This window comes from Onthophagus taurus, chromosome 1, assembly GCF_036711975.1.
Source record: "Onthophagus taurus isolate NC chromosome 1, IU_Otau_3.0, whole genome shotgun sequence".
In the NCBI taxonomy this organism is placed as follows: Eukaryota; Metazoa; Arthropoda; class Insecta; order Coleoptera; family Scarabaeidae; genus Onthophagus; species Onthophagus taurus.
In genome coordinates, this window is record NC_091966.1 from 43,134,479 (window position 1) to 43,155,089 (window position 20,611).

Genomic DNA, 20,611 nt, shown 5'->3' on the forward strand with positions numbered 1-20,611 from the left:
TTATATTCCTTAAATTCTAACCGTTTAGGAGAAATCCATTTGTTTCTTTTATGTCATTTTTGGTAAATGTCAAGTAAAATCGGCGATTTTTAAAATGCTATATAAAATAATGTGATCACTCTAGAAGCTTATAATTTGGTATAACCTAACCTTGAACATTCCTTTATAACCTCAAAAAGTGATATTCCATAAATTCTAACCGTTTAGGAGAAATCCATTTGTTTCTTTTATGTCATTTTTGGTAAATATCAAGTAAAATCGGCGATTTTAAAAAGCTATATAAAATAATGTGATCACTCTAGAAGCTTATAATTTGGTATAACCTAACCTTGAACATTCCTTTATAACCTCAAAAAGTTATATTCCATAAATTCTAACCGTTTAGGAGAAATCCATTTTTTTCTTTTATATCATTTTTGGTAAAAGTCAAGTAAAATCGGCGATTTTCAAAATGCTATATAAAATAATGTAGTCACTCTGGAAGCTTATAATTTGGTATAACCTAACCTTGAATATTCCTTTATAACCCCAAAAAGTTATATTCCATAAATTCTAACCGTTTAGGAGAAATCCATTTGTTTCTTTTATGTCATTTTTGGTAAATGTCAAGTAAAATCGGCGATTTTCAAAATGCTATATAAAATAATGTAGTCACTCTGGAAGCTTATAATTTGGTATAACCTAACCTTGAACATTCCTTTATAACCTCAAAAAGTTATATTCCATAATTTCTAACCGTTTAGGAGAAATCCATTTGTTTCTTTTATGTCATTTTTGGTAAATGTCAAGTAAAATCGGCGATTTTTAAAATTCTATATAAAATAATGTAGTTACTCTGGAAGCTTATAATTTGGTATAACCTAACCTTGAACATTCCTTTATAATCTTAAAAAGTTATATTCCATAATTTTTAACCGTTTAGGAGAAATCCATTTGTTTCTTTTATGTCATTTTTGGTAAATGTTAAGTAAAATCGGCGATTTTCAAAATGCTGTATAAAATAATGTTGTCACTCTGGAAGCTAATAATTTGGTATAACCTAACCTTGAACATTCCTTTATAACCTCAAAAAGTTATATTCCATAAATTCTAACCGTTTAGGAGAAATCCATTTATTTCTTTTATGTCATTTTTGGTAAATGTTAAGTAAAATCGGCGATTTTCAAAATGCTGTATAAAATAATGTTGTCACTCTGGAAGCTAATAATTTGGTATAACCTAACCTTGAACATTCCTTTATAACCTCAAAAAGTTATATTCCATAAATTCTAACCGTTTAGGAGAAATTCATTTGTTTCTTTTATGTCATTTTTGGTAAATGTCAAGTAAAATCGGCGATATTTAAAATTCTATATAAAATAATGTAGTTACTCTGGAAGCTTATAATTTGGTATAACCTAACCTTGTACATTCCTTTATAACCTCAAAAAGTTATATTCCATAAATTCTAACCGTTTAGGAGAAATCCATTTGTTTCTTTTATGTCATTTTTGGTAAATGTTAAGTAAAATGGGAGATTTTCAAAATGCTATATAAAATAATGTAGTCACGCTGGAAGCTTATAATTTGGTATAATCTAATCTTGAACATTCCTTTATAACCTCAAAAAGTTATATTCCATAAATTCTAACCGTTTAGGAGAAATCCATTTGTTTCTTTTATGTCATTTTTGGCAAATGTCACATAAAATCGGGGATTTTCAAAATGCTATATAAAATATTGTAGTCACTCTGGAAGCTTATAATTTGGTATAACCTAACCTTGAACATTCCCTTATAACCTCAAAAAGTTATATTCCATAATTTCTAAGCGTTTAGGAGAAATCCATTTGTTTCTTTTATGTCATTTTTGATAAATGTCAAGTAAAATCGGCGATTTTCAAAATGCTATATAAAATAATGTGATCACTCTAGAAGCTTATAATTTGGTATAACCTAACCTTGAACATTCCTTTATAACCTCAAAAAGTTATATTCCATAAATTCTAACCGTTTAGGAGAAATCCATTTGTTTCTTTTATGTCATTTTTGGTAAATGTCACGTAAAATCGGCGATTTTTAAAATGCTATATAAAATAATGTAGTCACTCTGGATGCTTATAATTTGGTATAACCTAACCTTGAACATTCCTTTATAACCTCAAAAAGTTATATTCCATAAATTTTAACCGTTTAGGAGAAATCCATTTTTTTCTTTTATGTCATTTTTGGTAAATGTCAAGTAAAATCGGCGATTTTCAAAATGCTATATAAAATAATGTAGTCACTCTGGAAGCTTATAATTTGGTACAACCTAACCTTGAACATTCCTTTATAACCTCAAAAAGTTATATTCCATAATTTCTAACCGTTTAGGAGAAATCCATTTGTTTCTTTTATGTCATTTTTGGTAAATGTCAAGTAAAATCGGCAATTTTTAAAATGCTATATAAAACAATGTAGTCACTCTGGAAGCTTATAATTTGGTATAACCTAACCTTGAACATTCCTTTATAATCACAAAAAGTTACATTTCTTAATTCTTAACCGTTTTGAAGAAAACAGTTTTTCTTTCAATTCAATATCATCAAACATTAAATTATAGTATAGTAGTTTCTGCTTGATGATTAATATAATATAAATAAATAGAAGAATTTAAAAAAACAACAATTTTTTTGTATAAATAATTAAATTGCTTCCCTATCAAAACAATTGTCAATTGCGTGTTTAACCGCGAATCGATACAGAGAGAGGGCACAACCAGCATTGACCTCAATATGTCGGACGTCGTCGTGTCACCGATGGACGTCTTAATTGTATCGTTTCGTGGATCGATTGTTGCAACAAGAATATCAACAACAAACAAAGAGGCACGTGCCCTAACACGTTTCGATGCACCCTAGACACGCAAGCAGATAATTATAGCTGTGCTGAAAAATATACCTAACTGGATTATTTCGGCGTGACGTCAGCTTCATATTATACATATCTCATTCTATATAATGAAAACGTTTCACATTTTAAAGGTGTAACAAAAAGTTTTATGTTTTATCTTGTTTAAATTTTTACGTTCAAACATAAGCATAAAATTTTATCCAAACCCCAAATTTCATTTAAAACGTGTGTATTTTACATTTTTACCTAACCTCACGTCTGGTCCTTTAAAACCACTCCACCAACCCGTTTTAAAAGCTGGAGTCGTAAAGTTTCCGGGATGAAAATAAACAATGAACGGGAATGGTGGTGGAATGGTTTTTTATAAACCTTGCGGGTGTGCACAGTCGTCACAACGAAGTGCAACTTCAATTTGCATGCAAACGTAAAAAGTAATTGACCGCGCACAACCTGGCAGTTGGCGTGCCGATCGACGAAGGCACGTGGACACGCACGTTACCTGTACTCCATTTCTTTTTTTTTCGACTTTGTTTCGTGTTGAATGTTTTTCTGTTTTTCGTTTAATCCGATAACGTTTGGAAAATGGTCGAGTTTTCGTAAGCTCCTCGAAAATTGCGAAACATTCACAGAGTTTCGCTCGCAACATTTCGGTTTGAACAGTAATATCGATTTTAGGCTTTATTAGTTGAGCCACGCCACTATATAACATTTTAATACGCTCGGAGAATGGGGTTATTGTTTTGAATAATTCTAGTGGTTAATGAGGACCATCACAAATTATTGCATTATCAGTTCTATTTCAAAAATTCGATTTTAATCTTAAATTAAATCTAAAAGATCGAATAACAAGATAAGCTTTTTAAAAAACACTTAAATCCGGCTCCTCCACCATTTATTAAATTCGCATTAAAATATCTCTTTTTAATCAAACGGTAAAAAAATGTCGTGACTTTAAACTTTTGAGATGAATTATTCATAAACGAGAAGTTTGCAGTTTGTAAAATGAGGTTAAGTCGACTTCACCAATTGTTTGGTGAGCTTAAGCCAAAAGGCGTGGTAACAAAGTTTTGACGGCGGTTAAAATCGCATGATGACGGACTGTTGAGCAGGTAATTTCTTGGTTATCGCTCAGCGTAATCTCATTAGTCAGAATCTGTATCGGATTCTATCCGTTAAAACCCCTTTCACCAAAAATTAATTAAACAGTTCATTTTCCTGAAAATGTAAATTACTAAAAGTCATCATGACTTAAAATAGATGCCATCTCAAAATTAGAAACAATTATAGTCATGTATTATATACCAAATTGAAGCTAAAAGTGTGTATTTTAATTTGTTTCTAATAAACGTTGTTCTAATTTTATTAATTATCGTGTAAGAAAATTTTGAAATTAATTGCATTTTGATTAAAAATTGGAAATTTACTTAAATCGCCCTGTTTGAAATTGTTGGATATCTCACAATTAAGAATACTTGTATTCATGTGTTATACATCAAATTATAGATAAAAGTGTATATTTTATTTTATCTTAAATAAATTTCGTTCTAAATTTATTCATTTTCGTAGAAAATGATATTAAATAATTGCTTTTTAATTAAAAATTGCAACGTACCAAAAATCATCATGAAGCAAAATGGTTGCTATCTAAAAATTGGAAATAGTTATAAACATGTATTATATACCAAATTGAAGCTAAAAGTGTGTATTTTAATTTGTTTCAAATAAACGTTGTTCTAATTTTATTAATTATCGTGCGAGAAAATTTTGAAATCAATTGAAATTGATTAAAAATTGCAAATTTAGTTAAATCGCCCTGTTTGAAATTGTTGGATACCTCAAAATTTAGAATACTTGTATTCATGAGTTATACATCAATTTATAGATAAAAGTGTATATTTTATTTTATCTCAAATAAATTTCGTTCTAAATTTATTCATTTTCCCAGAAAATGATGCTAAATAATTGGTTTTTGATTAAAAATTGCAACGTACCAAAAATCATCATGAACGAAAATGGTTGCTATTCCAAAATTAGAAATAGTTATAAACATGTATTATATACCAAATTAAAGCTAAAAGTGTGTATTTTAATTTGTTTCAAATAAAAGTTGTTCTAATTTTATTAATTATCGTGTAAGAAAATTTTGAAATCAATTGCATTTTAATTAAAAATTGTAAATTACACTTAAATCACCCTGGATGAAATTGTTGGATATCTCAAAATTTAAAATACTTGTATTCATGTGTTATACATCAATTTATAGATAAAAGTGTATATTTTATTTTATCTCCAATAAATTTCGTTCTAAATTTATTCATTTTCCCAAAAAGGAATGTTAAAAAATTGCTTTTTAATTAAAATTTGCGACGTACCAAAAATCATCATGATCCAAAATGGTTGTCATCTCAAAATTAGAAATAGTTATAAACATGTATTACATACCAAATTAAACCTAAAAGTGTGTATTTTAGTTTGTTTCAAATAAACGTTGTTCTAATTTTATTAATTATCGTGTAAGAAAATTTTGAAATCAATTGCATTTTGATTAAAAATTGCAAATTACACTTAAATCGCCCTGGATGAAATTGTTGGATATCTCAAAATTTAGAATACTTATATTCATGTGTTATACATCAATTTGTAGATAAAAGTGCATATTTTATTTTATCTTAAATAAATTTTGTTCTAAATTTATTTATTCTCTCAGAAAATAATGTTAAAAAATTGCTTTTTAATTAAAATTTGCGACGTACCAAAAATCATCATGAACGAAAATTGTTGCTATTTCAAAATTAGAAATAGTTATAAACATGTATTATATACCAAATTAAAGCTAAAAGTGTGTATTTTAATTTGTTTCAAATAAGCGTTGTTCTAATTTTATTAATTATCGTGTAAGAAAATTTTGAAATCAATTGCATTTTGATTAAAAATTACAAATTACACTTAAATCGCACTGGATGAAATTGTTGGATATTTCAAAATTTAGAATACTTGTATTCATGTGTTATACATCAATTTATAAATAAAAGTGTATATTTTATTTTATCTCAAATAAATTTCATTCTAAATTTATTCATTTTCCCAAAAAGGAATGTTAAAAAATTGCTTTTTAATTAAAATTTGCGACATACCAAAAATCATCATGAACCGAAATGGTTGCCATCTCAAAATTAGAAATAGTTATTAACATGTATTACATACCAAATTAAAGCTAAAAGTGTGTATTTTAATTTGTTTCAAATAAAAGTTGTTCTAATTTTATTAATTATCGTGCAAGAAAATTTTGAAATCAATTGCATTTTGATCAAAAATTGCAAATTTATTTAAATCGCCCTGTTTGAAATTGTTGGATATCTCAAAATTTAGAATACTTATATTCATGTGTTATACATGAATTTATAGATAAAAGTGTATATTTTATTTTATCCCAAATAAATTTTGTTCTAAATTTATTCATTTTCCCAAAAAGGAATGTTAAAAAATTGCTTTTTAATTAAAATTTGCGACGTACCAAAAATCATCATGATCCAAAATGGTTGTCATCTCAAAATTAGAAATAGTTATAAACATGTATTACATACCAAATTAAACCTAAAAGTGTGTATTTTAGTTTGTTTCAAATAAACGTTGTTCTAATTTTATTAATTATCGTGTAAGAAAATTTTGAAATCAATTGCATTTTGATTAAAAATTGCAAATTACACTTAAATCGCCCTGGATGAAATTGTTGGATATCTCAAAATTTAGAATACTTATATTCATGTGTTATACATCAATTTGTAGATAAAAGTGCATATTTTATTTTATCTTAAATAAATTTTGTTCTAAATTTATTTATTCTCTCAGAAAATAATGTTAAAAAATTGCTTTTTAATTAAAATTTGCGACGTACCAAAAATCATCATGAACGAAAATTGTTGCTATTTCAAAATTAGAAATAGTTATAAACATGTATTATATACCAAATTAAAGCTAAAAGTGTGTATTTTAATTTGTTTCAAATAAGCGTTGTTCTAATTTTATTAATTATCGTGTAAGAAAATTTTGAAATCAATTGCATTTTGATTAAAAATTACAAATTACACTTAAATCGCACTGGATGAAATTGTTGGATATTTCAAAATTTAGAATACTTGTATTCATGTGTTATACATCAATTTATAAATAAAAGTGTATATTTTATTTTATCTCAAATAAATTTCATTCTAAATTTATTCATTTTCCCAAAAAGGAATGTTAAAAAATTGCTTTTTAATTAAAATTTGCGACATACCAAAAATCATCATGAACCGAAATGGTTGCCATCTCAAAATTAGAAATAGTTATTAACATGTATTACATACCAAATTAAAGCTAAAAGTGTGTATTTTAATTTGTTTCAAATAAAAGTTGTTCTAATTTTATTAATTATCGTGCAAGAAAATTTTGAAATCAATTGCATTTTGATCAAAAATTGCAAATTTATTTAAATCGCCCTGTTTGAAATTGTTGGATATCTCAAAATTTAGAATACTTATATTCATGTGTTATACATGAATTTATAGATAAAAGTGTATATTTTATTTTATCCCAAATAAATTTTGTTCTAAATTTATTCATTTTCCCAAAAAGGAATGTTAAAAAATTGCTTTTTAATTAAAATTTGCGACGTACCAAAAATCATCATGAACCAAAATGGTTGCTATTTCAAAATTAGAAATAGTTATAAACATGTATGATATACCAAATTAAAACTAAAAGTGTGTATTTTAATTTGTTTCAAATAAACTTTGTTCTAATTTTATTAATTATCGTGTAAGAAAATTTTGAAGTCAATTGCATTTTGATTAAAAATTGCAAATTACACTTAAATCACCCTGGATGAAATTGTTGGATATCTTAAAATTTAGAATACTTGTATTCATGTGTTATACATCAATCTATAAATAAAAGTGTATATTTTATTTTATCTCAAATAAATTTTGTTCTAAATTTATTCATTTCCCTAGAAAATGATGTTAAATAATTGCTTTTTGATTAAAAATTGCAACATACGAAAAATCATCCTGAACCGAAATGGTTGGTATCTCAAAATTAGAAATAGTTATAAACATGTATGATATACCAAATTCAAGCTAAAAGTGGGTATTTTAATTTGTTTCTAATAAACGTTGTTCTAATTTTATTAATTATTGTCCAAGAAAATTTTGAAATGAATTGAAATTGATTAAAAATTGCAAATTTACTTAAATCGCCTTGTTTGAAATTGTTAGATATCTCAAAATTTAGTATACTTGTATTCATGTGTTATACATCAATTTATAGATAAAAGTGTGTATTTTGTTTTATCTCAAATAAATTTTGTTCTAAAATTATTTATTTTCCCAGAAAATGATGTTAAAAAATTGCTTTTTAATTAAAAATTACAACGTACCAAAAATCATCGTGAAACAAAATAGTTGCTATTTCAAAATTAGAAATAGTTATAATCATGTATGATATACCAAATTAAAACTAAAAGTGTGTATTTTAATTTGTTTCAAATAAACTTTGTTCTAATTTTATTAATTATCGTGTAAGAAAATTTTGAAATCAATTGCATTTTGATTAAAAATTGCAAATTACACTTAAATCCCCTGGATGAAATTGTTAGATATCTCAAAATATAGCATACTTGTATTTATGTGTTATACATCAATTTATAGATAAAAGTGTGTATTTTATTTTATCTTAAATAAATTTTGTACTAAATTTATTCATTTTCCCAGAAAAGAATGTTGAAAAATAGTTTTCTAATTAAAAATTGCAACGTACGAAAAATCATCATGAACCGAAATGGTTGCTATTTCAAAATTAGAAATAGTTATAAACATGTATGATATACCAAATTCAAGCTAAAAGTGTGTATTTTAATTTGTTTCCAATAAACGTTGTTATAATTTTATTAATTACTGTGCAAGAAAATTTTGAAATCAATTGCATTTTGATTAAAAATTGCAAATTTATTTAAATCGCCCTGTTTGAAATTGTTGGACATCTTAAAATTAAAAATAGTTATAAACATGTATTATATACCAAATTCAAGCTAAAAGTTTGTATTTTAATTTGTTTCAAATAAATTTGTTCTAATTTTATTAATTATCGTGTAAGAAAATTTTGAAATCAATTGCATTTTAATTAAAAATTGTAAATTACACTTAAATCACCCTGGATGAAATTGTTAGGTATCTCAAAATTTAGAATACTTGTATTCATGTGTTACATATCAATTTATAGGTAAAAGTGTATATTTTATTTTATCTCAAATAAATTTTGTTCTAAATTTATTCATTTTCCCAGAAAACAATGTTGAAAAATAGCTTTCTAATTAAAAATTGCAATGTACGAAAAATCATCATGAACCGAAATGGTTGCCATTTCAAAATTAGATATAGTTATAAACATGTATGATATACCAAATTCAAGCGAAAAGTGTGTATTTTAATTTGTTTCTAATAAACGTTGTTCTAATTTTATTAATTATCGTGCAAGAAAATTTTGAAATCAATTGCATTTTGATTAAAAATTGCAAATTTATTTAAATCGCCCTGGATGAAATTGTTAAATATCTCAAAATTTAGAATACATTCAATACATTCATGTGTTATACATCAGTTTGTAGATAAAAGTGTATATTTTATTTTATCTCAAATAAATTTTGTTCTAAATTTATTCATTTCCCCAGAAGAAAGTGTTAAAGATTTGGATTTTAATTAAAAACTGTAACTAATAAAAAATCATCATGAATCAAAATGGTTGGTATCTCAAAATTGGAAATAGTTATATGTATTATATAGCAAATTAAAGCGAAAAGTTTATACTTTAATTAGTTTCAAATAAACATTGTTCTAATTTTATTAATTATCACGTAAAAAAATTTTGAAATCAATTGCGCTTTGATTAAACATTATAAATTTACTAAAATCACCGTGAAACAAATTATTGGATATCTCACAATTAAGAATACTTGTATTCATGTGTTATACATCAATTTGTAGATAAAAGTGTATATTTTATTTTATCCCAAATAAATTTTGTTCTAAATTTATTCATTTTACCAGAAGAAAGTGTTAAAGATTTGGGTTTTAATTAAAAACTGTAACTTATCTAAAATCATTATGAATCAAAATGGTTGGTATCTCAAAATTGGAAATAGTTATAATCATGTATGATATACCACATTAAAGCTAAAAGTGTGTATTTTAATTTGTTTCAAATAAATTTTGTTCTAATTTCATTAATTATAGCGTAAGAAAATTTTGAAGTCAATAAATTTACTGCTAAATCAATATGGTTTAAAATGTTAATTAAATCATTATTAATTGTAATAAATTGCAAATTTCCTTGCACAAAAAATTAATTCTTTAAAAGAAAACATGTGTAATTAAATTAATTTTGTAATCAACAATAATTCAAATAATTACAGAATTCACCTGTTACAATAAATTCGTTATACGGACGTCATACTATTCAGTGATTTGAACGAAATTAATGGCACTCGTAAACTAACGAACTGTGCATTGCGGAGACACTCCACAAACACAATACGTCAGCTAAAGTTAATTTTAACATGGATATAAACGTGTATAAAATGAAACCCCACCGAAACACAACATTTTAATGAAACCCCAATTAAATTTAACAAATAGTTTTTATAAAAATTAATTTAACTTGACCCACATTTGAATAATTTCTAATCGAGTAAGTTTCCATTCCAACTAAAATTAGCACACATTCAAATCAATTTTCGTTCGTGTCTAATACCAAATTGATATTTGTTTTAATCAAATTAACAATGTTACGCAAACAAAACTTCGATATCGATTGGAGGTAAAAGTTGAATTATGGTGGGCCGGAAGTGTTTGCACTTGTAATTAGTTCGGTAGAGCTTAATGCTTCAACTGTTACTGGGCATATATACTCAGAAGAACATTTGTTAGATTAATTTTTTATAATGTAATTTTCTAGAATAAAAAAGTGATTTATTTTTATCGAATTGCTTTGCTACTACATCGATACGTTGACCTATATCATCACCCTATATAGTAGACCACGTTGTTGACATTCTTGAGGCTTTAGATGCATCTCAGATCGATATATACGCTACAATACTGCGGTTGCCTTTTGTATCCATCGAACCGGCTACAATACACAGGATGATTTCAAGTTTTTTTTACATTTTCTTTTCAATTCTTATCGTCTGTTCTAAAAACAAAAAATATAAATCTCAAAAAAAAACAAAGACGTGTTAACTTAATGAGATTCGCAATAATCCCTCAGTAGTAACAAAGAAGCAAACACGTAGCTAATAACTAAAGTCAACACGTTCGAACGAGAAGCACAGCTTTGGTAAATTGCATTTTGTAAACTTTGTACGACAACAACGTGTTTGTAAAGCTTAAAGTTAAAGTGTGATGCATTATTTCCTTATTAATTAATGTTGTTGTTTAAGATTTTTTAACGCGTCGGCATCGCAATAATTGCGTTTCTCTGTGTCGCGGTTGGAATGTTATCTGCAAAATGAGATTAAATCCAGGTTGTCACAAAGTGGTGCTCGCCGCGTGTGGTTTTGAGCTTTTATAAAAGCTTTGGTGTGACCGCAAATTCGTGTGGGATTCGTTGCGTTGAAATTAACGCCGCGTGTTTGTTTCAATTTCAGGTTGTAATGGTTTGAAAGCTTTGGAAAAACCGGTGCAATTTAAATAATTTTTTATTATCTCATAACTAAAGAAATTTATTTATTTTCCCAGAAGAAAGTGTTAAATATTTGGGTTTTAATTAGAAACTGTAACTTATCAAAAATCATCATGAATCAAAATGGTTGCTATCTCAAAATTAGAAATAATTATAATCATGTATTATATATCAAATTAAAGCTAATAGTGTGTACTTTAATTTGTTTCAAATAAACATTGTTCTAATTTGATTAATTATCTCGTAAAAAAGTTTTGAAGTCAATTGCATTTTGATTAAAAATTGTAAATTTACTTAAATCATTGTGAATCAAGTTGTTGGATATCTCAGAATTAATAATACTTGTATTCATGTGTTATACATCAGTTTGTAGCTAAAAGTGTATATTTTGTTTTATCCCAAATAAATTTTGTTCTAAATTTATTCATTTTCCCAGAAAAAATGTTAAAAATTTGCGTTTTAATTACAAACTGTAACTTATTAAAAATCATCATGAATCAAAATGGTTGGTATCTCAAAATTAGAATTAGTTATAATCATGTATTATATACCAAATTAAAGCTAAAAGTCTATGTTTTAATTAGTTTCAAATAAACATTGTTCTAATTTTATTAATTATCTCGTAAAAAAGCTTTAAAATCGATTGTATTTTGATTAAAAAGTGTAAATTTACTAAAATTATCGTGAAACAAATTATTGGATATCTCACAATTAAGAATACTTGTATTCATGTATTATACATCAATTTGTAGATAAATGTGTATATTTTGTTTTATTCTAAATAAATTTTGTTCTAAATTTATTCATTTTCCCAGAACAAAGTGTTAAAGATTGAGGTTTTAATTAAAAACTAACTTATCAAAAATTATCATGAATCAAAATGTTTGCTGTCTCAAAATTAGAAATAGTTATAATCATGTATTATATACCAAATTGAAGCTGAAAGTATATATTTTAATTAGTTTCAAATAAACATTGTTCTAATTTTATTGATTATCTCGTAAGAAAATTTTGAAATCGATTGGATTTTGATTAAAAAGTATCAATTTACTGAAATCATCGTGAAACAAATTGTTGGATATCTCAACATTTAGAATACTTGTATTTATGTGTTATACATCAGTTTGTAGATAAAAGCGTATATTTTATTTTATTTCAAATAAATTTTGTTCCAAATTTATTCATTTTTCCAGAAGAAAGTGTTAAAGATTTGGGTTTTAATTAAAAACTGTAACTTATCAAAAATCATCATGAATCAAAATGGTTGCTATCTCAAAATTAGAAATAGTTCTAATCATGTATTATACACCAAATTAAAGCTAAACGTCTATACTTTAATTAGTTTCAAATAAACATTGTTCTAATTTTATTAATTATCTCGTCAGAAAATTTTGAAGTCAATTGCATTTTGATTAAAAATTGTAAATTTACTTAAATCATTGTGAATCAAGTTGTTGAATATCTCAGAATTAATAATACTTGTATTCATGTGTTATACATCAATTTGTAGATAAAAGTGTATATTTTATTTTATCCTAAATAAATTTTGTTCTAAATTTATTCATTTTCCCAGAAGAAAGTGTTCAAAATTTGGGTTTTAATTAGAAACTGTAACTTATCAAAAATCATCATGAATCAAAATGGTTGCTATCTCAAAATTATAAATAGTTATAATCATGTATTATATACCAAATTAAAGCTAAAAGTCTATATTTTAATTAGTTTCAAACAAACATTGTTCTAATTTTATTAATTATCTCTTAAGAAATTTTGGAAATCAATTGCAGTTTGATTAAAAATTATAAATTTACTAAAATCACCGTGTAACAAATTATTGGATATCTCACACTTAAGGATACTTGTATTCATGTGTTATACATCAATTTGTAGATAAAAGTGTATATTTTATTTTATCCCAAATAAATTTTGTTCTAAATTTATTCATTTTCCCAGAAAAAAATGTTAAAAATTTGCGTTTTAATTACAAACTGTAACTTATTAAAAATCATCATGAATCAAAATGGTTGGTATCTCAAAATTAGAATTAGTTATAATCATGTATTATATACCAAATTAAAGCTAAAAGTCTATACTTTAATTAGTTTCAAATAAATATTGTTCTAATTATCTCGTAAGAAAGCTTTAAAATCGATTGCATTTTGATTAAAAAGTGTAAATTTACTAAAATTATCGTGAAACAAATTACTGGATAGCTCACAAATAAGAATACTTGTATTTATGTGTTGTACATCAATTTGTAGATAAAAACGTATATTTTATTTTATCCCAAATAAATTTTGTTCTAAATTTATTCATTTTCTCAGAAAAAAATGTTAAAAATTTGCGTTTTAATTACAAACTGTAACTTATTAAAAATCATCATGAATCAAAATGGTTGGTATCTCAAAATTAGAATTAGTTATAATCATGTATTATATACCAAATTAAAGCTAAAAGTCTATACTTTAATTAGTTTCAAATAAACATTGTTCTAATTTTATTAATTATCTCGTAAGAAAGTTTTGAAAGCGATTACATTTTGATTAAAAAGTATAAATTTACTAAAATCACCGTGAAACAAATTATTGGATATCTCACAAATAAGAATACTTGTATTCATGTGTTATACATCAATTTGTAGATAAAAGTGTATATTTTATTTTATCCCAAATAAATGTTGTTCTAAATTTACTCATTTTCCCAGAAAAAAATTTTAAAGATTTGTGTTTTATTTAAAAATTGTAACTTATCAAAAATCATCATGAATCAAAATGATCGTCTCTCAAAATTAGAAATAGTTATAATCATGTATTATATATCATATTACAGCTAAAAGTCTATGCTTTAATTAGTTTCAAATAAACATTGTTCTAATTTTATTAATTATCTCGTAAGAAAGTTTTGAAGTCAATTGCATTTTGATTAAAAATTGTAAATTTACTTAAATCATTGTGAATCAACTTGTTGGATATCTCAGAATTAATAATACTTGTATTCATGTGTTATACATCAGTTTGTAGATAAAAGTGTACATTTTATTTTATCCCAAATAAATTTTATTCCAAATTTATTCATTTTCCCAGAAGAAAGTGTTAAAGATTTCGGTTTTAATTAAAAACTGTAACTTATCAAAAATCATCATGAATCAAAATAGTTGCTATCTCAAAATTAGAAATAGTTATAATCATGTATTATATACCAAATTAAAGCTAAAAGTCTATACTTTAATTAGTTTCAAATAAACATTGTTCTAATTTTATTAATTATCTCGTAAGAAAATTTTGAAATCAATTGCATTTTGATTAAAAATTATAAATTTACTAAAATCACCGTGAAACAAATTGTTGGATATCTCACAAATAAGAATACTTGTATTCATGTGTTATACATCAATTTGTAGATAAAAGCGTGTATTTTATTTTATTCCAAATAAATTTTGTTCCAAATTTATTCATTTTCCCAGAAGAAAGTGTTAAAGATTGGGGTTTTAAGTAAAAACTGTAAATTATCAAAAATCATCATGAATCAAAATGGTTGCTATCCCAAAATTAGAAATATTTATAATCATGTATTATATACCAAATTCAAGCTAAACGTCTATACTTTAATTAGTTTCAAATAAACACTGTTCTAATTTTATTAATTATCTCGTCAGAAAATTTTTAAATCAGATGCATTTTGATTAAAAAGTATAGATTTACTAAAATCACCGTGAAACAAATTATTGGATATCTCACAATTAAGAATATTTGTATTTATGTGTTGTACATCAATTTGTAGATAAAACTGTATATTTTATTTCATCCCAAATAAATTTTGTTCCAAATTTATTCATTTTCCCAGAAAAAAATGTTAAAGATTTGGGTTTTATTTAAAAATTATAACTTATCAAAAATCATCATGAATCAAAATGGTTGCTATCTCAAAATTAGAAATAGTTATAATCATGTATTATATACCAAATTAAAGCTAAAAATCTATATTTTAATTTGTTTCAAATAAACATTGTTCTAATTTTATCAATTACCTCGTCAGAAAATTTTGAAGTCAATTGCATTTTGATTAAAAATTGTAAATTTACTTAAATCATTGTGAATCAAGTTGTTGGATATCTCAGAATTTAGAATACTTGTATTCATGTGTTATACATCAATTTGTAGATAAAAGCGTATATTTTATTTTATTCCAAATAAATTTTGTTCTAAATTTATTCATTTTCCCAGAAGAAAGTGTTAAAGATATGGGTTTTAATCAAAAATCATCATGAATCAATATGGTTGCTATCTCAAAATTAGAAATAGTTATAATCATGTATTATATACCAAATTAAAGCTAAAAGTTTGTACTTTAATTAGTTTCAAATAATCATTGTTCTAATTTTATTAATTATCTCGTCAAAAAAATTTGTAATCATACGTTGATTACAAATTTGTATAAATCACTATAAATCAAAATGGTAGATATCTGATTATTAAAAATACTTACAATCATGAATTATATATCAATATAAAGCTAAAAGTGTACAATTTATTTTGTTTTAAATAAATATTTTTCAAAATTTACTGATTTTCCCAAAAATAATGTAACATATTTAATAATGAACAAAATTATTAAATATCTCCTCGTGGATATATTAACTTCATATAATATATCGTCACTTAACTCGTAAAAACAAACTTAAGACTATTTTTTTTAAATTTCCTTTATGGCGCTACTAACCAAGAATAAATAAAAATCTCAACAGTTTATGGTTCTTTTCGACTTGATTATCCATAGAAGTTTTAATGATGTATATCGTGCGGAATATGATGCCATAAAACCGAGCTTTGAGTAAGTATGAATTGACACTAAAAAGCCGTTATAATCTTACTTTATATGTATATTTCTTTTTATTAACATTTCTGAGTGGAAATCGTGTAAATTATCGCGGAATCAGAAAAGTTGACTTTACACCAACACGAAGTGGGTAAAGTTTCAAAACGAGAAAAGTTTCTTGAAATCTTTTTAATTAAAAAATTGAAAAAGTATCTTAAAATTAATTTTTTTAACTTACCTTGATAAAGCACTCCGAATACAAGGGAGTCTGTGTTAAATAGGTGATGAGTAACTGTTAAATTCAAAGATTTTGCTTCGTCTGTTCCAGTCGAATTTCCCATAGGATCGCAATCTTTCCCGGTTTTTTCTTGTTTCGTGTCCTCATCCATAAACAGAGGAGGGCCGGGAGATCTCCCCGGAGCTGGGTCACCTTCCAACAATCCTCCTTGTCCATTCTTCTTTAATGACATACACTCACCAGCGAAAAATAACATTTTTTGAACCATCAACAATGTTATTAAATATAAAATCGTCGTAAAACCAAACATTATTTAATTTTTTTCGAAATTAATTTAACTATGAGTGATATAGCACATCAAAACTTTTTTATGCAAATTATTTAAAATAAAATTTCGAATTATTTAGTTTAATGTTATAAAGGTGATTATGAAGGGTTATTTTTAAAATTTAATTTTACGTTTTATGATGACAACATAGAAACAACATCGACAATGTTGAAGAGGCGTTCGCGTCTCGTCTCGATCGGGACGCTTCGCGCACAACAACTAAAACGAACGGCGTCGCGACGCTGCCTGCTTCAACCCCCAGACGTCCCAAAACGTATTCAAAAAGGGCCATGCGCCAAAAAATAAAATTTTTTTAATATACATAAATGAATCGTTGATTTATATATTATACACACAATATATATAAAGTTTTTTAATGAAGTTTTGTTATCATTTAAATGAGTTGAACGGAATTTACCTGTAGCAGCGCGCGCGTGTAAGTGTCTGCACGAGTATTAAATCGATCGGAATGGGTCGAAGGGGTTGGCGACGACAACAGAATCGTACCGGCCCAAAATGACCTACTTGGTTCAATATATGGATTATTATTTGCTGGTAAAACCGAATCAAAATTAAAGAAAATTAATCAACTCAAACATTTTTTGACTTTCCCCCTTAATTAAATCAAATTTTATTAATTTGAATCGTTTAAGATATTAAAAATAAAAGGATTTAATTTTGAAACGAAATTAGTTAGTGTAGGGTTTCTTGACCTGGTAACTTGGAGGTTCATCGCTCTCTATTGCACTTCTAACCCTCACGATTGCGTCGCTTCCGTGCAATAACCCCAATATACACACACCTATGCGAAGTTAGCCCCCAATTAGATAGGATTTTTATTAAATTATGCGTGATATGTTTTAACAGTTTAACAAACCTTTTATTATCTTTATATTATTTGTTTTTTATTTAAATCAATTGTCATTGCCAAATTTTTATAAAAAAAAGGTCTGTACCACCCTAGATACCATGTTCTATGACCACGCTTTATAATATTTTCCACTAAATAATAAGTAAGGTTGTGTATATTCTAAACGAAGTTGTCACTGATTGTCACTTTAAAGACGAAGCCACTAATCTCTCGTCACTTGGCTAATATCTACGTTTTGAAATTAAAACTCGTGAGCAATATATTAAGATAACATAATTAAGTGCTATAATTAAAATTTGAATATTGTTTAAAAATCAGAATTACTGGAAGAATCTGAGTCTTCCGCTAGTTGGATGATGACAGGAGGTAAATCAGTTATTAATGAATTTCCCATTAATGTTGTCCAATCTTTTTTAATTAGTTCTTCACAGTGGCGAACACTATTTGCCCACATCTCCGGAGTGTAATGACCAAGAGCTTTTTGCCAAGTCTCCTTGACACGACAGATCTTTTTCTCCGAGCTGGACTGAACATGTTTATTGTAATAAGTTTTTAAGAACGCCCAACATAGTTCAATGGGATTATATTGGCAATTGTATGGAGGAAGGCGAAGAACAGTCTTATTAATTTGTCAATTTCAAAGGATTTTTCAATTTGAGGCTTGTAATAACGGATTATTTCCCATAACGATTTTTTATTTAAGGTTGGTTCAAACTGTATATTATGTTCATTTTTTTTTGTGCAGAAACTTGGAGCTTTCTCGATTTGTTTTGAGTGATATGGAGCATTATCCATTACTACCGCACACTTCGCACCCAAATTATTTAATGCTGGAAGTAATTGATTTTTCACCCATTCCATAAAAATAATTGACGTCATATTTTTATGATAATCTCTGTGCTCCGTGTTGTCACTGAGCAAGAGATCGCAATTTGGCAAAAACCTGACGAAGTGCCTGCGTGCAAGATTGTAAATCTTTTTCCTTCGCCTTCTGCTCTTTGCGGAATACCGAATCTTTCATTTTCATTTACCCATTGATAAACTTGGGTGCCATTTTCGTAAATCCAAGTTTCGTCAAGAAAAACAAAAGTATACTCTCCGGATTCTAGGTATTGCAAGTATGTCTTTAAAAATGTAATTCTTTTTGAAACTATATGTGGTTGTTCAATTAACACTTTTCTATTGCTAATCTTTTTATATCTATATCCCATAAATTTTATAATTTTATGTAATTTTGATCTACCATTAGTAAAATCACATTAATTTCTTGCAAAATTAAGTAAATCATTAAGATTAAAATACTGTCTTTTTTCATTTTTGTATTTGTCTTCCTAACTCTTCTTTAATAAAATATAAATTATTATCCGTTTTGTAGTTCATTTTACAACGCCCTTGTGTTTTTGGTTTTTTTACAGTTTGATATTTTTTGTAGGTTTGAATAATTTTAAAAACCGTCGTGCTGTGAACCTAATACAATTATGTTGAATATAAATTTAATTTTAAAACTCAAGTACAATACACATACATCAAAAATACGTGAAGCTTTACCACATATATATTTTAAATTCGTATTTGGTGTCTCCGTCTGTACTTCTTCACAATACCTAATTATAGTTCCACCCTTTCTTAACATTTTTATGGTAGATTTAGCAGCAAAAAAATTATATGAAAATTGTTTTTTAATCAATCTTAACAAATTTGATAGACAGTGGTGGCACATAATTAAAGTAAAAGTCACGACATGCGCTTTTACTTTCAATACCAACTTGACGACACTTTGACAATTGATTTAAATAAAAAACAGATTATATATTGACAATTAATAATAACCGGCAAGAAGTATCTTTGACCGATAACCGTGGGAGGCAAATTTAAAACGATCTATTCGGGGTGAACGGTCAAATAAGCACAGGAACAACTTTTTACAATTTGCTAATATATTTCGGTTGTCGAATTACAACCTTCATCAGAACGAATTACATTTGCTGTTAAAGAGAAAAAAAAATTCTTTGAAGAATTCTTTGAATTCTCTTTGAAGCTTCAGTCTTTACTTTTAATGGAACAATCTACCGTCAGATTGAAGGAACCCCTATGGGCTCCAAAATCTCTCCGATCCTGGCTCTGATAGTGATGGACCACGTCATTGATAACATTTTAAAGAAAAATAACATAAACTTCAGAATTAATTTCATCAAAAAATATGTACGACGATCTAATTTTGGGTGTCCACAAAGACGATGAAGGAGCAATTTTAAATCAATTTAACAGTTTCCACCCTAGCATACAATTCACACTTGATCACGAAGTCGACGGGGGGTTACCCTTTCTTGACACTAAAGTCATCAGAAACTTGGATAACTCGATCGTTTTTGATTGGTATAGAAAGCCTACTTATTCTGGGAGATATTTAAACTTTCATTCTAACCACACTTTTGGCAACAAGATAGCAACAGTTTTAACAGTTTTTTTAACCGAAATATATTAGCAAATTGTAAAAAATTGTTCCTGTGCTTATTTGACCGTTCACCCCGAATAGATCGTTTTAAATTAATAATAACAACATTCACTTGTTTTATATTATACGGTGCGTTTCAAAAGTAACGGATAAATTCGATAAAATCATTACGAACAATTTATGAAAAGATCCCTGAAACGGGTCTAAAGATTTAAATTTGTTGCAATTTTTTGGTGTATATTTAAAATTTTTTCGCCATTTTTAAACGAGTTATGACGTCATCGAAGTTTTTTTTTAAATGGAATACCCCATTCTT

General features: G+C 26.3%; 1 protein-coding gene across 2 annotated transcripts in view; it reads right to left on the minus strand.

Moving 5' to 3' along the window:
- LOC111420701 (uncharacterized) overlaps window positions 1-17,176 on the minus strand; it is a 135,537-nt gene extending 118,361 nt beyond the window's left edge. For both annotated transcript variants that reach the window (XM_071201397.1, XM_071201396.1), the window contains exon 1: window positions 16,642-17,176. In XM_071201397.1, the coding sequence (XP_071057498.1) occupies window positions 16,642-16,951 (310 nt within the window). In that variant the 5' untranslated portion in view covers window positions 16,952-17,176. The remainder of the gene's footprint in view (window positions 1-16,641) is intronic.
- Between the last annotated feature and the right edge of the window lie 3,435 nt (window positions 17,177-20,611).